Raw genomic sequence first — 25,798 nt, 5'->3', positions numbered from 1 at the left:
TAATTATTATACAGTATATTTAATTACTATAATATTACAGTTTGTGAAAATTAATATATACAATTAGATGATGTTAAAAATAGATTTTTTTTTAAAATGCAGTAATATTTATTATTCTCATATTTGTTTAATTTTTATGAAGGCATAATTTTGTTATAATACTGGTTTGTTTGGTTTGCTTTTTGCAGTTGTTACTATTTACTACATTTCATAGTGTGATTTTTGGTAAATTAAAACCTGATGTTATTAATTATTAATTAGAATAATAGTTAATAGAAATATATATATATATATATATATATATATATATATATATATATTATATATATAATATTATTCCTATTTTTAAATCCATAGATAATAACTGAAATTTATTTAAATGATATTTTGACCACTCGACTACGAAATGTGCCCAGTTTCCATTTAAGAAATCTGGTCACCTTCAAAAGTGCAAAGTTAAGTGATATCTTTAAAAATGAGTAGTGACTTAAATACACATTAGATACTGTAAAAAATAAAAATAAAATAAAATAAAATAAAATAAAAAATTTTTTTTTCCCCTTTGTAATAAGCTTTGGAAGACAAACATAATTGCTAAGCATCTCTCTTTGATATAATAATTAGTCTATTTTGGTTTATTAAGGATCAAATTGCCCATGTCTGCCTGAGTGTTTTTTTTTTTCTGGAACAGTTGAGTGTCGTCTAAGCCTTTCTTGTAAGCAATAGTTCACCCAAAAATTATGATTCTGTCATGTTTACTCACCATCATGACATTCTGTAATTGTGTTCCTGTAGTTCAAACATTACAGCATTGCACCAGTCATGCCAAGGTCATGGGTTGGATTCCCAGGGAATACATGAACTAATAAAATGTATGCCTTAAATGCAAAGTAAATTGCTTTGGATTAAATGTAAAGAGTGTAAATGTAAATTCCAAACCTGTATGACTTTCTTTATTCCATGAAAGACAAAACATGTTTAGTTCAAATTCAAAAAGGACAATTAACACCATACAAATATCACAGCAGTTCAAAATAGTTGTGCACTATATATATATATAGATATATATATATATATATATATATATATATATATATTTTTTATTATATTTTATTATATATTATATATATTTTCTTTTCTTTTTTTTTTTTTTTGCAAGCCATACAGTAGTGTGAAGCACAGACTGAAAATTTAGTAATTTTTTTCTTAAAATCCACCATACCCTTCAAATCTCATTTATGCTAATTTATAATCAAATTTAATATGGAATGGAATATAGAGCATGATTAGTATGGATTACTTTTAAGGTTCTTTTTTGCTGACCATTAAATTCAGTCACAGTCTATTCTCAAGTTATGGAAAAGAGCAGCTTGGACATTATTTTAAATATCTCCTTTCATGTTCTACGGAATAACGTCATAAGGATTGAAATGACAGGAAGTAAAATCATATTTGTTCTAAGTTGTTCTGGTAGGAACACAAGACTATTACATAGTGTAATAAGTTATAATGAAAAGACCTTTGCACTAAACCAAAAGTAATAATTCTGTGTCAAATAGCTTCAGTAAAGTGAAGTATTTCTAAACAAGCCTGAACCTGAGAAACGTCTCAATCGCCCTGATCTCGCAGGAGCATCAAAACCTGCAAAACAGCAGAGGCTGTAGGCTTCTGTCCTCAGCAAACTCTGTTTGAGACCATGTCAGCCCAGACGGCCAAACACACACTGTGTATACAGTGTCAATCACAGTGTTGACACGAAACATTTCCCAGGGCAGAAAGGATTTGACTGAAACCCCACTGCGTTACGCGAGGCTATTAATTTGAGAACAGATGTCTTTACGAGAGAAACTCCCTCTAAAGCCCCACTCGAGAGGTCCAGAAAGGAAAACACTCAGAGAACTGCTCTGTCATGGGAGAAATTCCACAGTCGAGCCACAGAGAAGAACCAAGATGAGAGCAAGTAACACAGAAACTGTTATCTCTAGAAAGTATTCTCTAAGTGGAGCTCTAGATGACTCATTCCCTGATGGATCAGCTCTGGGACATCTGATAATTAATGAGAGGGCGAGTGAGCTCTGTCAGGACCACTGATAAGCTCTTTTCACCATGTAAAGATGAATCTCTTCCTGAGACAATAACAACAACAACAATAACCATGATAATAAGGAAACACTTATGAAGAGGACAAGAAGGTGGCTATAAATGTGGCATTGTAAATGGCTGACAAGGTGTTGTCATGCTGTTGCTAAGGTGATCTATGGTTTTTTTTCCAAGGTAAATATTGTAGGCCAGACTGCTTATAAAAATTGCACATTGGACAATTGGTACCAGATGAGTTATGCATCTAATGCTGCGTTTCCACCGAAATTACCCGGAACAATTGTACCAGGAACTTTCTTGCGAGTTCGACTCGGGAGTGTGATCTCCCGCGGACGAAACGACGTAAATCCAGTAATTCTGCAAACAGCAGCGTACTTGATAACATCAGTCAGCTCGCCTTGGCTACTGCAATTTTCCTCACTGTATATTTACAATAAGACGAAATAGAATATCAAATACCACGCCTTCTTTCGTTTTCATTTAAACATAATAATAGCCGCAGAAATGTACTTTGTTCAGGGATATGTGTATATATACAGCCATTACAATGAAACAAAATATTATATCAATTGCCTCTTTTTATTTTCATTTTAACATATAGATAAATTGAATACAGACCAAAGATTACCTGTTAGATTTACCCAAAATGAATCATATTTTATGTTTAACCACTAAAGAGACATCAGAGCCAGCGGCAAATGTCAGGAGCACTGAGCTCCCGCTGATCGCGTGGAGCTGACCGTCTCCAAAATCGGCGAAACACATTTTTAAATAGGCGCTGTCTTTATAAATAAACCACAGATCTGAATTTTAAACAACTACATTCTCGCCTGAAATACTTTTAAAATTACATTTCATGACATGATAACAGTAATATTTTGAAAATTATCCAATGGTGGTTGAAATCACAATGCTGCGTGAACTCAACCAATCAGCATGTTTAGCGCCCAAGTCCCACCCCCGAAAGTTCCGGAACTTTGAAAAAATACTACCTCGCCAGCAGGGACTTTCTGAGGTGCATTTTTTTTACCTGGAACTTTGTTTAGTTCCTGGTTCCTGCAGTGGAAACACACCAAAAACAATCACAAAAAAACAATTTCCTAAACAAATAAAAAAAGTCAAAAAAAATGAAAAAATGTAATAAAATCCTTATGTATAATATCAAGGGTGAGCAAAAAAAAAAACATTAATATACTGTACTGTACTGTACATGTTCTTAGAAATGTTCTCTTTGTGTGCACGTTAGTATCAGGGTTATTATTGTAGTCAACTGAAACAAACTAAAACCATATAAATATTTGTTGTCACTTGAAATAAAATAAACATTGAATTATTTAAAAAAAACAAAACATTTCATTTAATAAAGACTATAAAGACATGAAAAAGTATAGAAATGACAAAACACAACAAAAGTACTAAAACTGTACTAAAATTAAAATGAATACGGAAACTATAAAAAATATAAATCAATGCAAAATGTAATTAAACCTCTAATAGTTTTTCAATGATACTAAAATAACATTGGCATAATAGTCATAATATTCTTTTAGATTCGCATTTAATTATATAAAAAGATGTTTCCAAATTTACAAATATTATGAATTATTATTAATAGTAATACTTTAATCACATTTTTCAGAAATTGCACCATTTTAAAGTCTGAACTAACCTTTCCTTTTCATACAAGGTCAATGAACATGATATTTTAAGAGACTTACATCACTGACCTTGACACACAAGCTCACACAAGCTCAATATGATATCACCCCCCCCCCCCTTTTTTTTTTCATTTTGGTCGCACCACATGACCTTTGGCAGACAAAATTTGTTCTAATATACTGTGAAGAAAGAAATAATGGTTATGACAAACTGCTTTAGGTTCTCATTAATGATGCTTTTTTCCCCTTCATTACGATATCAGACAGTCGTACCACCCTGACATTTTTGACTGTATACCCCCCAAAAATGATCAATGATCAAGTCAATGAACTTGCGAGTAAGCAGAAGGAAAGTGTTTAACCAAATGCTTTTGCAAATTCAGTGACGGATCACTCTGTCAAAACATGCATAGAAAAGGCACTCAGGTCAATGTGTGTATGAATTACATATTTACTTTGTTTTTAAATTTATTGATAGGCCAACAAATAGCATCACATTATTGACCCATAAAGCATAAGTGGTGCTTGCTAAGGCTCATAAAAAAAATGCATCGTATTTGAATAACGTAAAGCCTCATCACATTCCACACATGCTATCACAGTTAAAGTTCAGGTCATATTGTTATAAAATGCTCTGGTGGTGACGAAAGTACAGGGAAAAAAAAAAAGGTTATTGACTTCTGTTCAGGTCTATTCATTACATCTGAAGTCACTCCACTAGCCGATACCGTGAGAAATTCAGAGCATTCTCATAAGTTGTGACCACAAAGCCAGATTGTGTTCACATTTGACTGAAATCGGCTGTCTTAGTCAAACCCTTTGTTATGTGGGGAGCTAAAGCCTCGTTAGTGTGGCCGTCTCTGTAATCCACTCTTTGTGATCCTGATGTGTCATAAAGCTGTTTTCCATCTCTCTTTCCCTCCTCGTTCTTCACCAGTGCATCATTAAATGAATACCACATGTGTCCGCTGACTCCATAAAGGAGAGATGTGATTTAGGCTCCCATTCCACCAGCATTACAAGCAGTTGACAAGACTGCAGGCCCGGGCCCCGCTGCTCTCTCACAGCACTTCCTGCCGACTGGAGGCAGGACGTTGTCCCCAGAGAGCAGCCCGGCATCTGGACTTGGCCCCAGATCGTTTTCCCAGGAAACATGCGCTCCTTGTAGTGAGGCTACAACAAACTGGCACTCTACACCAACCCCCACAAACCAACTCATTCCCACTCACAGTAATGAAGAGCTTCAGCGAAGCCACGAGCAGCACAAAACACAATCCTGAGCCTCAAACTCTCATTTCCCTTAGCAAAATATATATTGCTCATTTAAAAATCATGTGGGGTTTTCTACAAATGGAGATTTTTACTTGGTAGATGATAAAAATTAACCATTTCAAATCTGACAGATGAAATAAGAGTTACATTTAATAGCTGTGTACAATTATTATATTTTTTTTTAACAGAAGAGTTTACCAAACCTTTAGAAATCATAGTTGCTCATAAAACACGATATAAGAGAACATTGGAAGAAAACAAAATCACCTCAGTGTTATTAAGAGGCCCAAACTGAACAAAAATAAGCAATTTGGTACAGATGCTGATGTCCAAAAAGTAAGATGGAATCCTGATTTGTAAATCTTGTAATGCACGTCAGTGAGAGCTTTATAACAGACTACTTACATAAATGCATACAGTATATCAGCTGCCATTCTATATCTCACAATAATATGTTTTACTAAGATGATATTTAAATGCCTATTTTTGTGATCAAAGCTCTGTAGTTTCAAAACAATGCAATGCAATACAATATTGTTGGATCATATTTGATAGTCACATTTTGATGTACTGGTAAATAAAGTGTTCATTTTGAAATACTATTAATTATATAAAAGTTATTCTTACATTGCATCTCAGTTTTTTAGTGGGAAAAAAGCAAAACCTGTGAAAGAAAGCTAGTTGAATATAATATTTGGTAATAATATAGCATACGCAATTTTTGCAAATCATTTTTGACCAGGAAAACCACATAAGTAACTAATTGCTAAAAAAAATAAAATTAAAATAAAAAGTACAACATTTATCTACAATTTTCTCATGCCCTATGTGATGAAAGTCAGTAGGTTTTATTCCAGTGCTATAACATTAACTATGACCAGAAAATGACCAGAAAACAAGAAAAATATGTTTTTTGTGTCACTGTAAATAAATAAATAAAAACATTTTTGCCTTAATTTAAATTATAATTAACTTGGTTGTATAAGCCATTTCAACTTAAATTACACTGAACCGACTTAAAAAAAAATGTATTGCACTGTTCCCATCATCTAAATTAACTGCGAGTAGAGTCTCCCATAGGGAGCGCTCTTTGTGTGATGCATAGCATTACTGCCTATGTAAGGCGTGTTTTTTATTCAGCCACTTAAGAGCTTCCATTACTGTCTAATGCATTTATTGTTGGTTGCTATGTAGGCAGTGAGTATCTAGGCAGTTCACTAGGTTTTGGAGCACAGCTACAGTCTCACTTTAGAGCCAGAAATACTTTAATGGCTTCTCCAGATACTGACTAGTCAGTGTAACAGCACTTTAATCAGAAACTATCAGACGCTGCTTGAAGTTTTTGGGGCACGCAGGTCTCTCAATGTGATATATTACACTTGTCTGAGGGTTTTTTTTTAGTCTCAGGTAGTGCATGCAGTACATTTTTTTCTCCACATGCAATAAAAAGATTTCCACTCGACTCTTATGACAGTCTGTGATATCACAAATACCCAGTTTGCCATACTCAGGCTGACAACTGATCAGCAGGCTGTGAGAACAACGAAACAAGAAACAGACTCCACATTTTGGTCTCTTTACATGCGTTTTGTTCATTACACCCAGTGGGATAAAATTCAGCTTGAACAAAAGTTTTCGAGGGCTCTGGTGGGATCACGGCACCATTTCGGAACCTTTATTTCCATGGCATTACTAATTCAGTTCACTGTGGGAAGACTGTCCATTGCCTATTTTTCTCCCTGTTGGAACAGATATTCTGGCTTCATTTCCACTCGTGCAGCATACTTAACCCCGTCAATGCCATATCATCTGTACAATCACAAACAGCTCACGTAATTTCATCAAGTTTTTATTTGAATATATTAATTATGCAACCAATTTACTCTAGAATGCAGTGTTGGTCAGTTCCTTTTACAACTATTTCTTAGTAGCAAGGTGGTAGCGCAGCAAATTTATCGGTAAACAGTATATTTTTAAATAGAAGTGATAATCACTACATTCGTTAATTTTCCCCCCTGACTGTGTGTGTGTGTGTGTGTGTGTGTGTGTGTGTAAAATCAGTGTTGGTGAGTAACTAGTTACATGTAACGGCGTTACATTATTTAATTACAAAATAAATATTACTGTAATCAGTTAGTTACTAAGAAATTTTCGAACTTTTAATTATTTTGCATGCCCCCAACCTAAGCATTTAAACCTTTTTTATGTGAGGTCCATACAAAAAATAGGGTTGTCCATGTTTCAGAATGTGTTGTGGGTGTATGAGTGTGAGATTACCTGGTCTGAAAATTTTTTCCCAGTTCGCCCCTTGTAGAAATTAATGGTGCAGACATGCGGTTTCATTTACTACACGTAGGCCTACTGAAGCTCGCTGTGTTTTCAGCCTCAATACATAATCTCTAGAATTGCTTTGAGTCACTTCATGAGCATTTTACTTATTTTGAGAAAACTATCATCATATCATATACAAAGAGACACCAATGTTTCAAAAAGACAATGTTTCAGGAGTTTAGTACACAGAATAGGACGTATGCTTATTAGATAACCATATTTGAGTTGATGTATATGCTTTTATTTTATTTTTATTTTTTTCCAAACCATTGTTAGATGTGTTTCCTGTAGTTATGCAAAGATTTGGTTTCAAAAACAGTATCAGTAAACTATTTCTTATTATTTTAAATCTGCATTGAACTTCAGATCAACCTCAAAGTAAAAGGAGGTACTAAAGTCTGATTTTGTGGTGGATGTGTTCAAATGTGATCATCTTAATTAATGATTTTGAAAGTCTGACAGTGTTGAGCACTACTGTAAGGTTAACCCTGCATGGTGTAAATGTTTGAAAATGATTAACAGTTGCAAATAAACATTCATTAGAATTTTTTTTTAAAGTAATCAAAACTTAATCAAAAATAATCAGTTGCATTACTTTAAAGTAATTGAAAAAGTTACACTACTATTACATTTTAAATAAGGTAACTTGTAATCTGTAACCTATTACTTTCCAAAGTAACCTTCCCAACACTGTATATAATGAAGTTTTTACTTTTTTTTTTTTACCACAACCCGTCTAGTGTAGTCATGTGAATAAGACACAAACAATTAGTGTACGTAAATGTTAGATTTTTTTCTAATTTATAATAAAATATGAAGTACCTTACATGTAGCTTGCTAATTTTGCCCTGTAGCTTGTAGTGTAATTAGAAAAAGGAGTACACTTTTGCATACAATTAAAAGGAGTACTTACCCATTTCTATTGAAACCTGTATATCATATATTTAAACATATTTGTAACTACTCATTTTTAATGACAAAGTTACAATTACTTCATTGTTAGTATAGCCTTTTTAAAATAAATTAACTTTAAATGCAATATCAAAGAACACATTATAGTTAAAATTATAATCAAATACTCTGCATGTGCTTCAGTACGTTAGTCAGCACAAAAATAAGTATAATTTAAACAATGATTAAAGCGATTAATTCAACATTATAACAGTGTGTGTTTTAAAATTGTACTTAAAATGTTACTCTTTACACTTAAGTGGCTTTTTATTTCATTAATATTACATCACCTGCAAGCACAAAAAATTCTTTTAAGATTTGAAGGACACAACAAGTGCACACTAAACACAGTTACATGCACTTCTTTTTCACAAGAGGATTCTTACTCTTAATGACACAGTAGCTGTCAGTTTAGCTAATCTGAAAACTAGTTGGTAGCTTAGTTAGCAACACTTTTTAAATAGCTTCCCCAACAATGCGAAAGTGACTGTTCTGATATGCAAAAACTAGCTGAGATAGCAGAATATTGAAGTAGTTGTAAAAATAATAATAAAAAAAAGCCTATTCTGTAGGTACTCTAAGTATGGTCCACTGGGAAAAAAATACCTTAAAGAACCTTAACAACTCCCATCAATGGCTGCAAAAAGAGCTGTATATTCATGTGATTGAAGAACATCTTTGTCAAAATTAAGCATGTCTTTCCATGCTCTCCCCCTTCTTATGGAGAGGCTAAGGATGTCTCCTCTTGTGTGGTTCGCTTTATCGTTTCCCACAAAGAGCGTCGAGAGATACTGTTTGTATGAAACTGAAAAGGGGGGTGTTCTAAAGCTCCCAAATCATAACAAATCAGTGGTTCAACCTCCGGCACTGGGCTAAGCAGATTACTGTCATTTTCCACAACTTGTCCCTTGCAGCTAACAACCTCCAATTAGTAAATCCCGCTCTGTGCATCTATGCCCTGACGGCAAGTGACTGTGACAGGCAGAGAAATTAGAAGTTTCGCATGTTAATCCACCGTGCTCCAACAAGTCGGGGCTACCGCTAACTGTTTTGAGGGGATATACAAATTCAAGGCACCCCGCACACACCTAGACACACACAACAATCGTGAAAAACAAAAAGGAAAAACAGGCCTACAGCAAAGTGCAGCGCCATTGAGTTTAAAGCATTTGGCAGACTGCTAACGGCTAACACAACAGGCTGACAGATGGAAAGAAAGCAGGGTGTGTGGTTGTGACACTACGACTCCATTGTGTCAAGAATAACCTGCTCTGCACAGTGAAAATGTGATAGAGTGTTATAGGGAAAATGAAGCAGAGCTAATTATTTGACTGAAGACTTGACATATCATAGTCTCTTTCACTAACAATTGTGCCAAACTTCTCACAACCTGTGTTGTACAACCATTTGTGACTCTTAGCTAACAGAGTATGATCATTCCTAAAGATAAGCTTCAGCCTGAGAGTATGCGCAGCTAGATCATTGAGAAACCGCATTCTCATATATATATATATATATATATATATGTGTGTGTGTGTGTGTGTGTGTGTATGTATTTATTATTATTATTAAAAATAAAAGGTAGGCCTAGTATTAAATACAAATACAATTATTTTTTAGTGCACTTAAAAAATAAAATGCTAATATTTACTACTACTTTCTTTGTTTGCCTCTTTAAGAATAACCACTTTATGTATTCCCCAATTGTAAGTCGATTTGGATAAAAGCGTCTTAAAATAAATAAATAAAAGCGTTTTCATCATTTTCAAACTTAAAATCAGAAGGCTTTTATTTTGGCGGGTTGCCGGCAATTAAGTATACGCGCTTCCGGATTTAGCGCTGCTGATTAAAGAGCGTCAGTGAATGAATGTCACAGTTTTGCATTGTGCTTTGAACACGGCATGGGATAGCCTAGATTTATGCTTTCAGTTTGAAAAGAAATCTTATATAGTACAGTTTGTGGATCTAAAAATGGTACTTTAATGGTACGGTGTATTAACAGCTGCCAACCATGTCAGTATGCAAATGCGCTGTCAGAACTTATTTATATAGCGCATTTTTTATTTTGGTCGCACATGCAGACCTGCGGACCACTTATGTGCACCCCTGTATATATATATATATATATATATATGTAAGCCACTTAATTTTTTGATTTGTGTTTTCAGTTGGATGATCAAATTCAGAATGAAATTTAATGTACAATTATTGGTGAATCAAGAAAACATGAAAGCATTCATACACAGATTTTACACAAAAATGTACAGTATGTAGCTGTGAATCTTTAGGTAGATCAATTGATTTGCACTTTTCACAGGTTTTCGATCTGATTCACAAAGAGATTTGATTCAAATAATTTAATTCTGCCTTTTTTATTAGTTCATTTTGTAGAATTATGTAAATGCTTTTCCTGATGTGTCTTAGAAAAAGAAAAACAAAAAGACAAACTACTTAAAATTGTTTACTGCAGTGAGGTGTTTGCACAATGCAAGCATTTTATTTCAATAGCTGTGGCCATGCAGTGAGTTGTCAGCATCATCAAGGTTTTTTTTTTCTTTTTTTTGTCACATTTGATTCAAGACTCTAAAGCTATTGTGAAAGAGTTGTCATATGCTCATGTGATGGTCAGTGACCGTTATGTTTATATATTTTAATGTTAAATAATACTTTACTGAAATGTGGCTCATTCAATTTCTAGCATTTTAAACAGATTCTTGGCCAAAACAAAATGGATTCATTATTCAAATTTCATGTTTTGAGATCAATGCATATGCATTGGCAGGATTAGTAATCAATGCTTTGAGAAAATCACATGTGAATCCTTACTAGGGTTGGATATCGTTTGAATTTTATCGATTCCGATTCCAATTCTGATTTTGCTTATCGATTCCAATTCTTTTCAATTTCCCAGTTTCGTTTTGGCCAAGAATCTATTTAAAATGCTAGAAATTGAATTGAGCCACATTTCAGTGAAGTATTATTTAACATATTAAAATATATAAACATAACGGTCACTGACCATCACATGAGCATATGACAACTCTTTCACAATATCCAAGATGGCGACGCGGGTCAGACGCAGCGGCTACTCCGGGTCCCAAAAACTGTGTTTCTGTCTGTTAGTCTCATTTCCTCGTCTTCGAACAGTCTCACCTTATCGCAAATTCATCAGATAAACACTCGGGAAGACATCTATGATCGATAGAGCCTTTTGGAAATCGGCAGTGTGTACAAACAACAGCTTTCACCGGTAACTACTGAGAAGCTAAGAGGCCTCTGTCTGCTGCTGAAGCCAAACCCCAAGACCGCGGCCTTGCCTACTGATGCTACCCACACAAAACGGCGAAGCCAGCTGTGTAAGAGGGGACAGAAGCACGGCAAGCGTGGAGGCACACGAGCTAGGCTAAGGGCTAACCCCACTAGACCAGTGATTCCATCACTCATGCTCTCAAACGTTCGCTCTCTGGAAAATAAACTAGACTTAATTCAACTCAGTCGGTCTACTCAGCATGAGCCAAGGGATTGTTGTGTGTTTGTTTTCACTGAAATGGGGCTAAATGACAACATCTAGGACTCCGCTATTCAACTGCACGGACTTGCCTGCTATCGAGCGGACAGAGATACAGCACTGTCTGGTAAGTCTCGCGGGGGTGGCTTGTGTGTGTATGTCAACAAAGAGTGGTGTAACAATGCTGTGGTCGTGAGAAACACTGTTCATCGCTGGTGGAGTTTATGTTTGTGAACTGTCGACCATTCTATCTGCCGCGGGAGTTCACGGCCATTGTTATTGTCGCAGTTTACATTCCCCTGTGTGTTGACGTGAAGCTGTACAGCGTCATCAGCGAACAACAAACAAATAACCCCGATGGCTTTTTCATAATAGCCGGTACCTCGCAAACTTAAAGAAGTTTTGCCAAAGTTCAATTTATAACAATGTTTTCAGTATTTCTCAAAGGGCAGGCTTCAAGTATAACTCGTTTGAAGTAATGGTGCTTCATATAACATTATCCAGAGAAACAAGTGTTAATGATAAATCCCTTGTGATGTTTGTACTGGCTACGGTTTACATGCCACCAGGGCACCATACAGACTTTATTAAAGATTTTCTTCATATAGCTAAAACTGTAAATTCTACTTCTTGTTACAAGTATGGTAGAACCATCACTTCTACCACAAAAGACTGCTTTGTCTTAATCTTCCTGATGTATCCCAATTCCTTAGCATAGCCAAAACCTCAGAACAACTTGATGATGTAACAGAAACTATGGACTCTCTCTTTTCTAGTATTTTAATTACAGTTGCTCCTTCATGCTTTAGGAAGATTAAGGAAAACAGTCTGACACCGTGGTATAATGAGCACATTCACACCCTAAAGAGAGCAGCCCGGAAAATGGAGTGCAGCTGGAGGAAAACAAAACTAGAGGTATTTTGTATTGCTTGGGAGGAAAGTAACCTATCCTACAGAAAAGCTACAAAATCTGCTAGATCTGATTACTTTTCATCTCTTTTAGAAGAAAACAAACATAACCCCAGGAATTTATTCAATACAGTGGCTAAATTAATGAAAAATAAAGCATCAACAAGTGTTGACATTTCCCAACAGCACAGCAGTAATGACTCAATACTGTTAGAGATAAAATTTTAACCATGCAGCCGTCAGCTACAGATCGCATCAGGAGTGCACTATAGATCCCCTGAGGAACAGTTCCACTCATTCTCAACTATAGGAGAGGAAGAATTGTATAAACTTGTTAAATCATCTAAACCAACAACATGTATGTTAGAACCTATTCCATCTAAGCTCCTAAAAGAGGTGCTTCCAGAAGTCATAGATCCTCTTCTGACTATTATTAATTCCTCATTGTTATTAGGATATGTCCCCAAAACCTTCAAACTGGCTGTTATTAAGCCTCTCATCAAAAACCACAACTAGACCCCAAAGAACTAGTTAATTACAGACCGATCTCGAATCTCCCCTTTCTGTCCAAGATACTAGAAAAGGTAGTATCCTCACAATTGTATTCCTTCTTAGAGAAAAATGGTATCTGTGAGGATTTCCAATCAGGATTTAGACTGTATCACAGTACTGAGACTGCTCTCCTTAGAGTTACAAATGACCTGCTCTTATCATCTGATCGTGGTTGTATCTCTCTATTAGTGCTACTGGATCATACAGTAGCTCTGTGTTCGAACACTATTGACCACAACATTCTTTTGCATAGACTAGAAAACTTTGTTGGCATTAATGGAAGTGCATTAGCATGGTTTAAGTCATACTTATATGATCGCCAGCAATTCATAGCAGTGAATGAAGAGGTATCATATTGATCACAAGTGCAGTATGGAGTACCTCAAGGCTCAGTACTAGGGCCGTTACTCTTCACGCTTTACATGTTACCCTTGGGAGATATCATCAGGAAACATGGTGTTAGCTTTCACTGTTATGCTGATGATACCCAGCTCTATATTTCTTTGCGGCCTGGCAAAATATACCAATTTGAAAAACTAACGGAATGCATAGTCGATATAAAAAACTGGATGATGAGTAATTTATTACTGCTAAATTCTGAAAAAAACAGAGGTATTAATTATAGGACCTAAAAACTCTACATGTAGTAACCTAGAACGCTGTCTAATGCTGTGTTCACACCAAACGCGAATAGAGCGTCAAATTTAGCCGCGCTAAACGCCTCATTCGCGCCGCGAGACCACCAGACACTCGTAAACGCGTCTTTACATTGACTTAACATTGAAATCATTCGCGCCAGACGCTCTATTCGCGTTTGGTGTGAACGCAGCATAAGACTTGATGGCTGGTCTGTCAATTCTTCGTCATCAGTTAGGAACCTAGGTGTGAATCTTTCCTTAGAAAGCCATGTTTCTAGCATTTGTAAAACTGCCTTTTTCCATCTCAAAAATATATGTAAATTACGACCTATGCTCTCAATGTCAAATGCAGAAATGTTAATCCATGCATTTATGACCTCAAGGTTAGATTATTGTAATGCTTTATTGGGTGGTTGTTCTGCACGCTTAGTATACAAACTCCAGTTAGTCCAAAATGCAGCAGCTAGAGTTCTTACTAGAACCAGAAAGTATGACCATATAAGCCCGGTTCTGTCAACACTGCACTGGCTCCCTATTAAACATTGTATAGATTTTAAAATCTTCCTTAGTACTTATAAAGCCCTGAATGGTTTAGCACCTCAGTATTTGAACAAGCTCTTGTTACATTATAGTCCTTCATTTCTGCTGCGTTCTCAAAACTCTGGCAATTTGATAATACCTAGAATACCAAAGTCAACTGCATGCGGCAGATCCTTTTCCTATTTAGCACCTAAACTCTGGAATAATCGACCTAACATTGTTCGGGAGGCAGACACACTCTTGCAGTTTAAATCTAGATTAAAGACCCATCTATTTAAACTGGCTTACACATAACACACTAATACGCTTCTAATATCCAAATCCGTTAAAGGATTTTTAGGCTGCATTAATTAGGTAAACCAGAACTGGGAACACTTCCCATTATACCCGATGTACTTGTTACATCGTTAGAAGAATGTCATCTACGCTGATATAAGTCTGTTTCTCTCTTATTCCGAGATCACTGTAGCCCACAGATCCAGTCTGTATCCAGGTCAGATGGTCACTGCAGTCACCCAGATCCAGTACGTATCCAGCCCAGATGGTGGATCAGCACCTAGAAAGGACCTCTACAGCCCTGAATGTCAGCAGAGACCAGGACAACTAGATGAGTCCCAGATACAGATCCCCTGTAAAGACCTCGTCTCAGTTGAGTCCTCTGTAAAATCGGACTTTGCTGCAGTCTGGAATTGAACTGCTGGTTTCGTCTGGCCAGAGGAGAACTGGCCCCCCAACTGAGCCTGGTTTCTCCCAAGGTTTTTTGTCCATTCTGTCACCGATGGAGTTTTGGTTCCTTGCCGCTGTCACCCACTTAAAGCTTACATAAGGACACTTCATTTACAGCGATATCATTGACTTGATTGCAAATGATATCATTGACTTGATTGCACTGATACTATTTAAACTGAACTGAGCTGCATGATGACATCACTGAATTCAATGATGATATGCCTTTAACTGTCATTTTGCATTATTGACACACTGTTTTCCTAATTAATGTTGTTCAGTTGCTTTGACACAATCGGTTTTGTTTAAAGCGCTATATAAATAAAGGTGACATGACTTAACTTGACTTAAACGACTACCGTCCTATAGCACTGACTCCAATCATGATGAAGCGGTTTGAGAGGTTAGTCATGCACAACATCAAAACCAGCCTCTCCAACACACTCGATCCGCTCCAGTTTGCATGCTGTACAAAATGCTCTACAGACGATGCAATTTACTCCACCCTCCACCTGGCTCTCACCCACCTAGAAAATAAGGACTCCTTTGTTAGTATGCTGTTCATTGACTTCAGCTCAGCATTCAACACAATAATACCAAAACAGCTCATTAATAACCTAAACCTGCTGCGCTTTAACAATTCCCTCTGTAATTGGATCCTGGACTTTCTATCTGGAAGACCTCAGTCACTCCGTGTCAACGACAACACCTCGAGCACTACCACACTGAGCACAGGTGCCTCACAAAGCTGTGTGCTCTGTCTGCTTCTCTTCATGCTGCCAACCCACGACTGCACTCCCAAGTTCAGCTCCAACCACATCATTAACTTTGCGGATGACACAACAGTGGTTGGTCTCATCAGCAACAGCGATGAAATGCACTACAGAGATGAAGTGGCAAAGCTGGCTGAATGGTGTGGCACTAACAACCTGTCCCTCAACGTGAGTAAGACAAAGGAGGCTGTGATGGACTTCAGGAGAAACTCTGTTGACCACCCCCCACTGACCATTGACAGCTTGACTGTGGAGAGAGTCAGCAGCACTAAATTCCTGGGGGTGCACATCACAGAGGATCTCACCTGGACCACCAACACCATGTCACTCTCCAAGAAGGCACAACAGCGCCTACACTTTCTCCGCTGGCTGAAAAGAGCAAGTGTACCTCCACCTATCCTCCCCACATTCTACAGGGGAACCATTGAGAGTGCGCTGACCAGCTGCATCACTGTCTAATATGGGAACTATAGTGCAGCAGACTGCAAGACACTCCATCAGACAGTGAACACAGCTGCAAAGATCATCGGTGTCCCTCACCCCTCCATCCTGGACATTTTCCTTACACAATGCTCCAGCAAAGCCAACAGTATCGTGAAGGACCCAACCCATCCCTCCCACAGTCTCTTCCAGCTCCTTCCATCAGGAAGACGGTACCGGAACATCAGAGCCCTCTCTGCCTGACTGCTCAACAGCTTTTTCCCCCAGGCTGTGAGAGCCCTGAACTCAAATCACCCTGCCCTCCTCTGAAACCCCACACAAACCCCCAACCTTCTGAAACATGGACCATCACACCTCCTCCACCCCCAAACACCCCCCAACCTTACCACATCTCAGAAAAACTGTCTGAAACTTTTTTTTTTTGTACAATTCAAATCTATTTTGTGCAGTTCTCCTCTATGCGCACTAGACACTTTTCACACACGCTGCTGTATGTATATGTGTTTTTACATGCTCATGCACTACAAATCATCTTGTACTGTTCCCCAGCCAGTTTTGCACATGTACATTATTATGTGAAGCATTCGTATAGTCTACTTATTTTTCTTTTTCAGTCTATGTATAGGTAAACATTTATATATAGTATATTCATATTCAAAATCTGTCAGTAGGTTAGTTGTGTATAGGTACAGTGTTTATGTGAAGCATTTGTATAGTTTGTATTTTTTAGATTATATAGGTAAACATTTATATATAGTATAAAGTCAAAATCTGTCAGTAGGTTAGTTGTGTATAGGTATAGTATTATGTGAAGCATTCATATGGTCTGTATTTTTTAGCTTATGTATAGGTAAACATTTATATAAAGTATATTTATAGTCAAAATCTGTCAGTAGGTTAGCTGTGTATAGGTTTATACTGTTTTACTTCATTGTTGTATGTTGTATGTCTGTATTTATGTAGCACCGTGGTCCTGTGAGGCATGACATTTCGTTCCCCTGTATATCCACACATGTAGCGGAATGACAATAAAGCTCAACTTGACTTGACTTGATTCCAATGTGATTGAATAATGATATCTAACATTTATCCTGTGTCTTTTTTTGCAAAGCATTTATTGGAGCTGAATACCATGAACAAAAATCAACATGCTACATAAAAACTGGACTCTTTAAGAGCTGTTTGTATGCAAAATAGAACTGCATGATTATGAAATTTTTTTAGTCCCCCCCCCCCCCCCCAAGCCCAGTGGAAGTTGTGGTTTTCTCATGATTCTGAAGAAAAAAACATTAGACAACTAAACAAAATCAATTTATGAATGATTTAATGACTCACTCAAGATTGTTTCATTACTGGATGAATCAGTGTTATTGAATGAATCTCTTGTATGATTCAAAGACAAATGAATGTTAACAGCTCAGTTACAATGTAATTGACAAATCTTCATTTGAAGTGTCAAATTACTTTCAAAAGGTGATTTACTCTATTTTAATCAATACCATACACATTGTTCACAGTTTATATTTGAACTATAAACATTTATCCCAGTACTTCTGTGATTTTAATGTTTGTAACAGAAATAGTGATACTGTGTTGCTGAAAGACTGTGAAGCTGTTTCATTCATGACAGATGACAGCTGCTCTCTTTAGGTCAATGGCAGCAAGAACACAAACTTAAATGCTCAAATCACACTGGTGTGATCGTATGCTGCATGGATGAACCAAGTGATCACAACATTGATCGCACACATCAAAGGCTGAAGATTGAAACAGACGAATCGTTGTAATTTAGGAATAGAATCACGTTGGTATTTGAATCGTGCTTGTGAACTTTAACAATCTATTAAATTAAAATTCTTTGTCATGTTGCTGGTGACACCTCTCTTGCAACATGTTTAGCTATCACAGATTTTATTCTTAGCTTTTTTGGCTTCTGACCGCAAATGTAGCCAAACTTTAGAGCGCTTAGATTAACGAGCAAGGTCCTAGCAGATTAAAAAAAAAAAAAAAAAACGCATAGGAATCACTGCAAAATTTTTATTTGACAACAAGTATCTGATTCCTGACCTTAAGTATCCGATTCTGGAATCGGAAGGGATTTTCGATTCCCAACCCTAATCCTTACACCCTTAATGGTTAGGGAATGAGTCCCAGTGTGTCATGTCTATTACCCAAGATGTCACTGGGAACATATCGGACAAGCAGCAGCTGTTAAAAGGACAATAAACACTTCTTACCTGCTGTGCCATTTTGAAATGGATTCCAGCACCATGTTGACTGGGAGGCCTTTGACTTAGAGGCTTAGTTTGTAGGCAGGCAGATGGCGGCATTGGCAGTTGACAGTTCTGAAAGTGCATGCCCTGGCCTGCTGTAGATGTCTGCTGTTGCATGGTTGTTTTGGTTGGTGGAGCAGCCATGATGGGCATTTGTTGGGCCGTGGTGGAAGGTGGTGCTTTAGGGCTGAAATGCAGCATCGGCTTAGTGCTGAGAACCTTTGTGTCCATGTGATGGGATGGGTTGAATTCATTGGGCTTGAGAAAGCAGTTTGACATGACTTTGGCCTGACCAGCACTCTGAGCACTGAGTCTCTGCTGAGAAAGGGAAGCATTACTGGGAAGAGTCTCCTGATTGAAAGAGCCAGGAGTTCGGTGGACACCCAAGGCAGAAGACCAGTTTCTAACCCCTCCTGCTTGACTCTGCTGGTGGTTGTGGAGCATAGAGTTGGGCTGTTGTTGGTTAGCAGCCATTTGCTTTAGCTGCTCAGCATGTGACATCTCAGGCCATGCTGGAAGACCTCGAGAGGAACCGCCAGAAGGTCCATGGTGTCCTGAAGTGATGGATGAGTTGGATAAAGTTGTGTTGGCCATGGAGAAGGAAGGTCCGGCAGAAGCTGGTCTTAGTTGTGGAGAGCTTCCAGCTGTTTGGCTAAAATCTGGTGAGTACTCTGTCTTGATTGGCTTATCCAGGTGAATACAAGGAGGTGCCTCTCCAGTTGAATTGGGTCGACCCAGATCTAGACCAAAGTCATCATCTTGCTTTAGCATCTTCTCCAGCTCTAGATCATTGAGTGATGGCACGGTCTTGGTGAGCTCATCGAACAAATCCTGGAGCTCTGGGTCAATCTGTCCATTTAATTCATCTTTGAAGTCAAACGTCAACGTCGAAAGATTTGTAGACGACTGGCTGCAGGTCTGAACTTCAGTCGGTTCCTTCTTCATATCCCTTAGAGTTATGTTGAATAAATCACTGCTGACTCCGTGAGGCATCATGAAGGTGTTCTTTCTTCGAAGGATGTTTCCCTGGGTGGCATCCCCTACCAATCTTTGAGTCTGCCCTGAAGCCAAAGCACAGGAACCAGGTCGAAAAGAGCTGGGTTCCATGCGGAGGCGCTTGAAGTCGGACCCTGATGCCCCACAAGAGCGGCCATTCTGCTTGGATGTATATCCAGGAGACTGCGCTTCAATCTTTCTCCTCAGTCCCTGCTGAAAATGCAAAGAATAGAAAGTCAATTTTATTTAACAAATGTTTTACAAGTCAGCTAAAAAAATTAACTGACTGTATATATACATGTATGTATGTACTGCTCTACAGATTTGATCAAAAGAATTCTTAAAAAGCCTCAATTGGGAGACAAGGGCACATAATGTAACAAGACCATCACTATCTAACTAATGAACTCTTGTTTAAATACTCTTTGATGTTTCCAACCAATTAAAACTAGTGTATAAAAACGCGTTCATGGGTGAATTATCTCTATGAAAATTGATACAGTTTTGCCATTTACTGCTGAGACTCTTTAGCCTTGTTCAGATGTCCATTTTTTTATTTCAAAAGAGACTTGTTAGATTTAATATAGAAAGTTTATGATTTCCCACATGGCCCTAATAGGGGAATGTCTACAGATATAGGTTAAACTACTACTTACTAAGAATGCATTTGCTAGACATTTGAATTAATTTTCTAATGATTCCATGCAAGCTGTGCACATAGAAAGTTCACATGCATTTTTCTTTCTTTTTTTTTCCTTTTTGCCTGATTCACAACAGGTGATAACATGCATAAATTTGTCCATACCCTTGTGAATGTAAATTAATCTAGATTAATTTACAGTAAGAAGCTCATGCCCACAGTTAGTACTTAGCATAATACATGCACAAGCCATCTTCTGTACAGCCATTCATCACTCTCTGCAAGCGTATTGCTCTCTAAAGATGTGCTTTTGCCCTGAGAGCATGCATAGCAAGAACTTTGAGTAATTCTTTGCTAATCTCAAAACCAGCTAAAACACAATAAACAACTTTTATAGAGGCCTAGACTTGAAGTCCTCAGTTATATTTTTATGCAGCACCTGTCAAAGCTATGATCTGTTTTGTTATTCTGAAACAAGACCTATTTTGGGGTCAGTTAGTTATTCTGTTATTTATACATATACATATTTTCTTAACACATCCCATATTTCTAATTAAACTACAAGTGATTTTTGCATTTGTGTCTGTTGGTTAGTTCTGTTCTTAGCCTAATTTTACAATTTGCAAATGTACTGATAAATCAATTTCTGTGTGGAAATGTTTGCACAGAGGTTTGACGCACAAATATGTGTGTACGTACACTGCTACAGTTAATGAGACCCAATCAAATATCATGAACATCCCTGCATCTTCACTAATACACCTGTTTTACTAGCAGCAGGCCAACATTTGCTGAACAAAAAATAATAAAAATACTCCCAAGAACTATTGTCTCAAAACCTGGTATTAACTGTGTGGATAAATTTAGCCATTAGATTGATGTTGTTAGACAAAAGAAGGCTTTATCTGTGTCCCTCATTTGCATGAATTACATTTCCCGCTGTTGGCTTGTTGTAAAGATAGCAACATTTTCCTTGTTTGACACTGTTCCCTTTGTTCCTCAAGTCTTATTTTATGCAAATTAAACTTGAACAATGATTCAGGAGCAACGTTTAAGTAGCTATATAGACGCAAATGCAGACCAATACTTGTATATAGAAACTTTTACTTTATTTTAAAGGCGCAATACTAGAGTTAAATGTTACTTAAACATTGTAAACATTTACTCAGGTAACTTAACATTATATATTCACATATATATTAACTATATATATATATATATATATATATATATATAGTATTGCTGGTGCAGCCTAATGTAATAAGGAATATTGACATATATAAAATTAATAAACCTGACTATATTGTGTCACACCAACAAAATAATTTCAAATCAGGTAGAAATGGTCTCAACATCTGCACATTTTCAGTTTTATGAAGAAGAATGATTAATAGAATTTACCAGACAAAATAATCATGAAGTAGGTGCTGACCGAATCCACCGTAACCAACATTATTTCCACCCAGCCGCAATATTGCCTGCACATGGATATGCATAGTTATTTAAAGACCTTCTGACATTACTGCCTACAAAGAGAGATGTGTGTTCAACCCAACTTCATTATCAGCGCAGGGACGGGTGACTGTGGTGCAGTTTTCGCTGTAGCGGCAAATTGGAGGCATTTCCATTAATGGAAATATTACTGGGCCGGGATGTTTTATGCCTTCAGGACTGGGAGTGATCACAGTTCTCCACACCTCACCCTCATCTCTGTCTCTCAATAGCCAGTAAGATATTTAAATTTGCTATGAATGGCATGCTGACATCAGTATCAAATTATTTTTCCACTGTCTGACTCAACCAGGTTACAGATAACATGACAAACAAAACATTCAAAAGAAAATATTCATTTATCCATTTCTGGTAATCCCAGGTTGCTATTGTCACGCAGGTTTGTTTACGCATTAAACTCATGGCCATGAGAAAAATATGTTGTTCCCTCAGCATAAGAAGTCTCGACAATGAGCAAGGGATATTGTTCCCTCGACACAGGATCTCGAGGCCAAGACTTAACATTGCATGGCCACCACATAAGGATGTCGTTACCGCGACAAAATGATCTTGTGGCCACAACATTTTATCATATCCCACAAATGAATATGATGTGGCCATGACAAAACCAAGTGAACCAAACATGTCCCCTCCCAAGTCATTGTACTGTGCAAACTACAAAAAGCACAAATTTGTGAAAACAGTGATGCATATTATGTGTTTAGTCTATAGGAATGCGTATGTTGCAGGTGAGAAGTGTTTCTTTACAAAGCCACACCGCCAACTACTGGCCTGGCATGCATAATACACCGGGGGGGGGGGTGGGGGTTCATTTTTGAGGATTAGTTTGAATGGGGATTGTCTTGACAGTGTTGTCATCTGTACATGAAAACTTTCAAGAACACAAAGAAAAAACTTTTCCATTTTTAGTACAGTCGTTGTCATGTAAACATACCCTAAGACCAGCAAACCATCGTAGGCTTGTTTAACATGGTCCCTCCTTCATTCTAAGTCTATGGGATTTGTTTTAGTGATAGAACAATATTGTGGCCAAACTGATGAACTGTCCAATCATTTGTCTTTTTTTTTTCTTTTTTTTTTTCCTCTGGCCATTAATTCTTAGTACATATTGTGTGAAATCAATGCTCATTTAAATTTGAGTGCGTGAATGTCTCAGTTGCTATTCTTAAATTGTATTATGTAGTGTATATCACAATTATATCATACATATTGAGCTGGTTATGTGATGCACTATGGTAAAAGTGTTTTGAGGTCATAACACAGTATTGTGCAAAGAACCATGCAGAAATAAGTCTTTATTAATCAATAATTTCTTCTTGTAATCATAAATTGTGTTAAAAGCAATAAAAGTTGTTTGAATCGAATGTGTAGATAAAGTTTTGGGGTTTTGCAAAAATGTAGGTAGAGGCAGTGTTGCAAATTTAGGTTATCAGCTATTGAATAACCAATACCGCTCCAATGACCACAAGATTTTTCCACTTGTTTTATTTGCTGGCAAGTGCACACTTCTCTGCACAGTCTGAGCTATCATTCATCATTCACACTCAGTGCTGGATAGATTACATGCAAATGTAATACTCAACCATAAGTAGGAGCAATACTGGTGATTGCTAAAATGATACAACACAGAACAGCACTTTACAATCAGCAAGGGTTTTATGCAACATCAGTGAATCTTTCTGTGCTTTTCCAAACTCTTTGCCACCTCCTTCAACCTTATTTATATTAGTGGTCGGAACAGTATTGCAACACTCCAGGATCTTTCTTCATGTCCCTTTCTTCATGTAAACAGTAGATTATTTCCAAAGTTGATATTTCATAAAGAGTGTTGTACAATTATAAACAAAACACGTTTGTACAATATTCTCTGTGTGTCTTATCCTCTCAGTTTAAAACAAAAAACAAAAACACAAAGCCAAACATTAGCCAGTGAAGAACTGTGTCTCATTTTAAGAGAAGACCCCAGAAAGCACCATGTGTGTCACTACCTTTTACAGTCCCTCGCTAGATTAAATAAGTCATTTTTCTAAAATTTTCACATAGTGATAACTGTCACCAACCAGATGTAACATATTAAGGCAGAGAGGAACCTGATGTTTCTTGTCGGTATGCCAACCACAGTCTGATAATACTAGCGTGTTCATTTTGGCAAGGGGCTGCAAAGAAACAGTGGCCTCTATTCAGTGGAAATCCTCCTGACAGAGCTACAAGTGACCTGAAAATAGATTTTCTGATTAAGCTTTAATGAGCTCAGAAGCTCTGGATCACTTTGAAAGTGACTCCTGGAGGGAGGAGAAGAAACGGCTCTCAGCACAAACCGTGCGAAGGCTTAGAGGTATCACACGTGTGACACTGCTCTTGCTGAAAACGAACACAACGGCAGATTAATATTGTAAAGTAACATCGCTCCATTGGGGCGCAGTCATATTAGACAAGGATATTCTAATTTAGGAATAATGGAAATTAGTGGCTATAAACCATTTCACAGTAGACCTAAAAAAAAATGTTGGTTTTATGTTCCCAAGTAAACACAATTGCGACTTTATATCTCCCAAATGCAACCTAATAATCCATTACTTAGTTGATTAATAGCTTAATCGGACAGAATATTGTCATGTAAACACCATCTATCAGATTGAGCTTCAGTAGATCCAAATAAAATGTCAGTTCAGTTAAAAAAAAAAAAAAAAAAAATCAAATAGATAAATATTACCAATGTAAACCTTTGAACCTGTCTACTTTCTCAGATTTAAAAATATTAAATGCATAGTGCTGGGGTGCTTATGTTTATTTGCATCATAAGCCTGAAGTATACTTCACTTTTGACAGAAATGCTTAGTGTATGCATACACCCAAACACATAACTTTTGAAGTATACTTGATTTGATTGCCAAAATTGTCCTAAAACCCAGAAACGGCTTATTATTTTTGAACTTCCAGTTCCATTGTCCTGTCCTGTTTTTTTTTTTTAAAGGGTTACTGGTTAAAAGCCTAAAATGAGGCCTGTGGTTAACACAAGCTAGGAATATTTCCATGTTTTATTCAATGAAATAAAATACATCAGTAATACTTCACTTGTGATTTTTTCTGTATAAAGGTAAGTGACTAAATGGGACTACAGAGGTTTTCTGGGACACAAACAGGCATCACTCCAAACAGGTAAACTCACTCACTAGTCACTTTCACAGCCTAGTTGATTATAATAATGCTTTTGCAAACTATTCTAACTCAAACTTTCCAACTTGTAGATTTTAAAGAAAACCAAAAGAGCTGTCGCTTAGTGATGGTGAAATTGATATAATGTGTGTTCGTTTACAGACAAATTTGAGCAACTAGCAGCAATAGGCCAGCATCATGATGGCAACATTTGCACAGGCAAGACCCACTGCTGTTTTCTTTAGAAAATGTCAAAATCTAGTTTTAGCCACTAGAGGCATTTTAAAAACACACATTTTTAATCTTAATATAAAATAAAAATGTATTATACTGAATCCTCTTTAGCAAGCAGATTCTGTCATTGTAAAGATGTGGGCTTTCGAACAATATCAAAGTATGTTGATACAAACTGGAATCTAAAGCCTGCCATGCACTGTGCACCATGTGCCTGTCGGCTGATAAAGTGTTAGTAATCCAGCATGACCATTAACTGAAATGTTTTGTGACAGCTCTTCAGAGGTTTGCCCTGTTGCCACTGTCCTCATGGTAAATTAATATATTGCAGTGATTCTGGTTCACTTCAGGATTAAGATTTAGACTACGCATCAGATGGTAACACAACCGTACCAAAATTAATCTAAAATGTGAATTTATTAAAAGGATAGTTCACCCAAAAATTTTAATTCTTCAATGAAAGTTCTTCCATAACTGTATGGCCTATAACAAACACAAAATAATATTTTGAAGAATACTGATAACCAAACAGTTGCTGGTAGCCACTGATGTCCATATATGCAATAAAAAATAAATAAAATACTATAG

General features: G+C 36.9%; 1 protein-coding gene across 3 annotated transcripts in view; it reads right to left on the bottom strand.

Moving 5' to 3' along the window:
- LOC109087154 (mastermind-like protein 2) overlaps positions 1 to 25,798 on the bottom strand; it is a 78,216-nt gene that overhangs the window by 5,877 nt on the left and 46,541 nt on the right. For all 3 annotated transcript variants that reach the window (XM_042770826.1, XM_042770828.1, XM_042770827.1), the window contains exon 3: positions 18,637 to 19,881. In XM_042770826.1, the coding sequence (XP_042626760.1) occupies positions 18,637 to 19,881 (1,245 nt within the window). The remainder of the gene's footprint in view (positions 1 to 18,636; positions 19,882 to 25,798) is intronic.

Source organism: Cyprinus carpio, chromosome A15 (genome assembly GCF_018340385.1).
Source record: "Cyprinus carpio isolate SPL01 chromosome A15, ASM1834038v1, whole genome shotgun sequence".
Classification (NCBI taxonomy): Eukaryota; Metazoa; Chordata; class Actinopteri; order Cypriniformes; family Cyprinidae; genus Cyprinus; species Cyprinus carpio.
The sequence above is the reverse complement of the archived record's forward strand: the minus strand, read 5'-3'. Positions and strand labels throughout refer to the sequence as shown.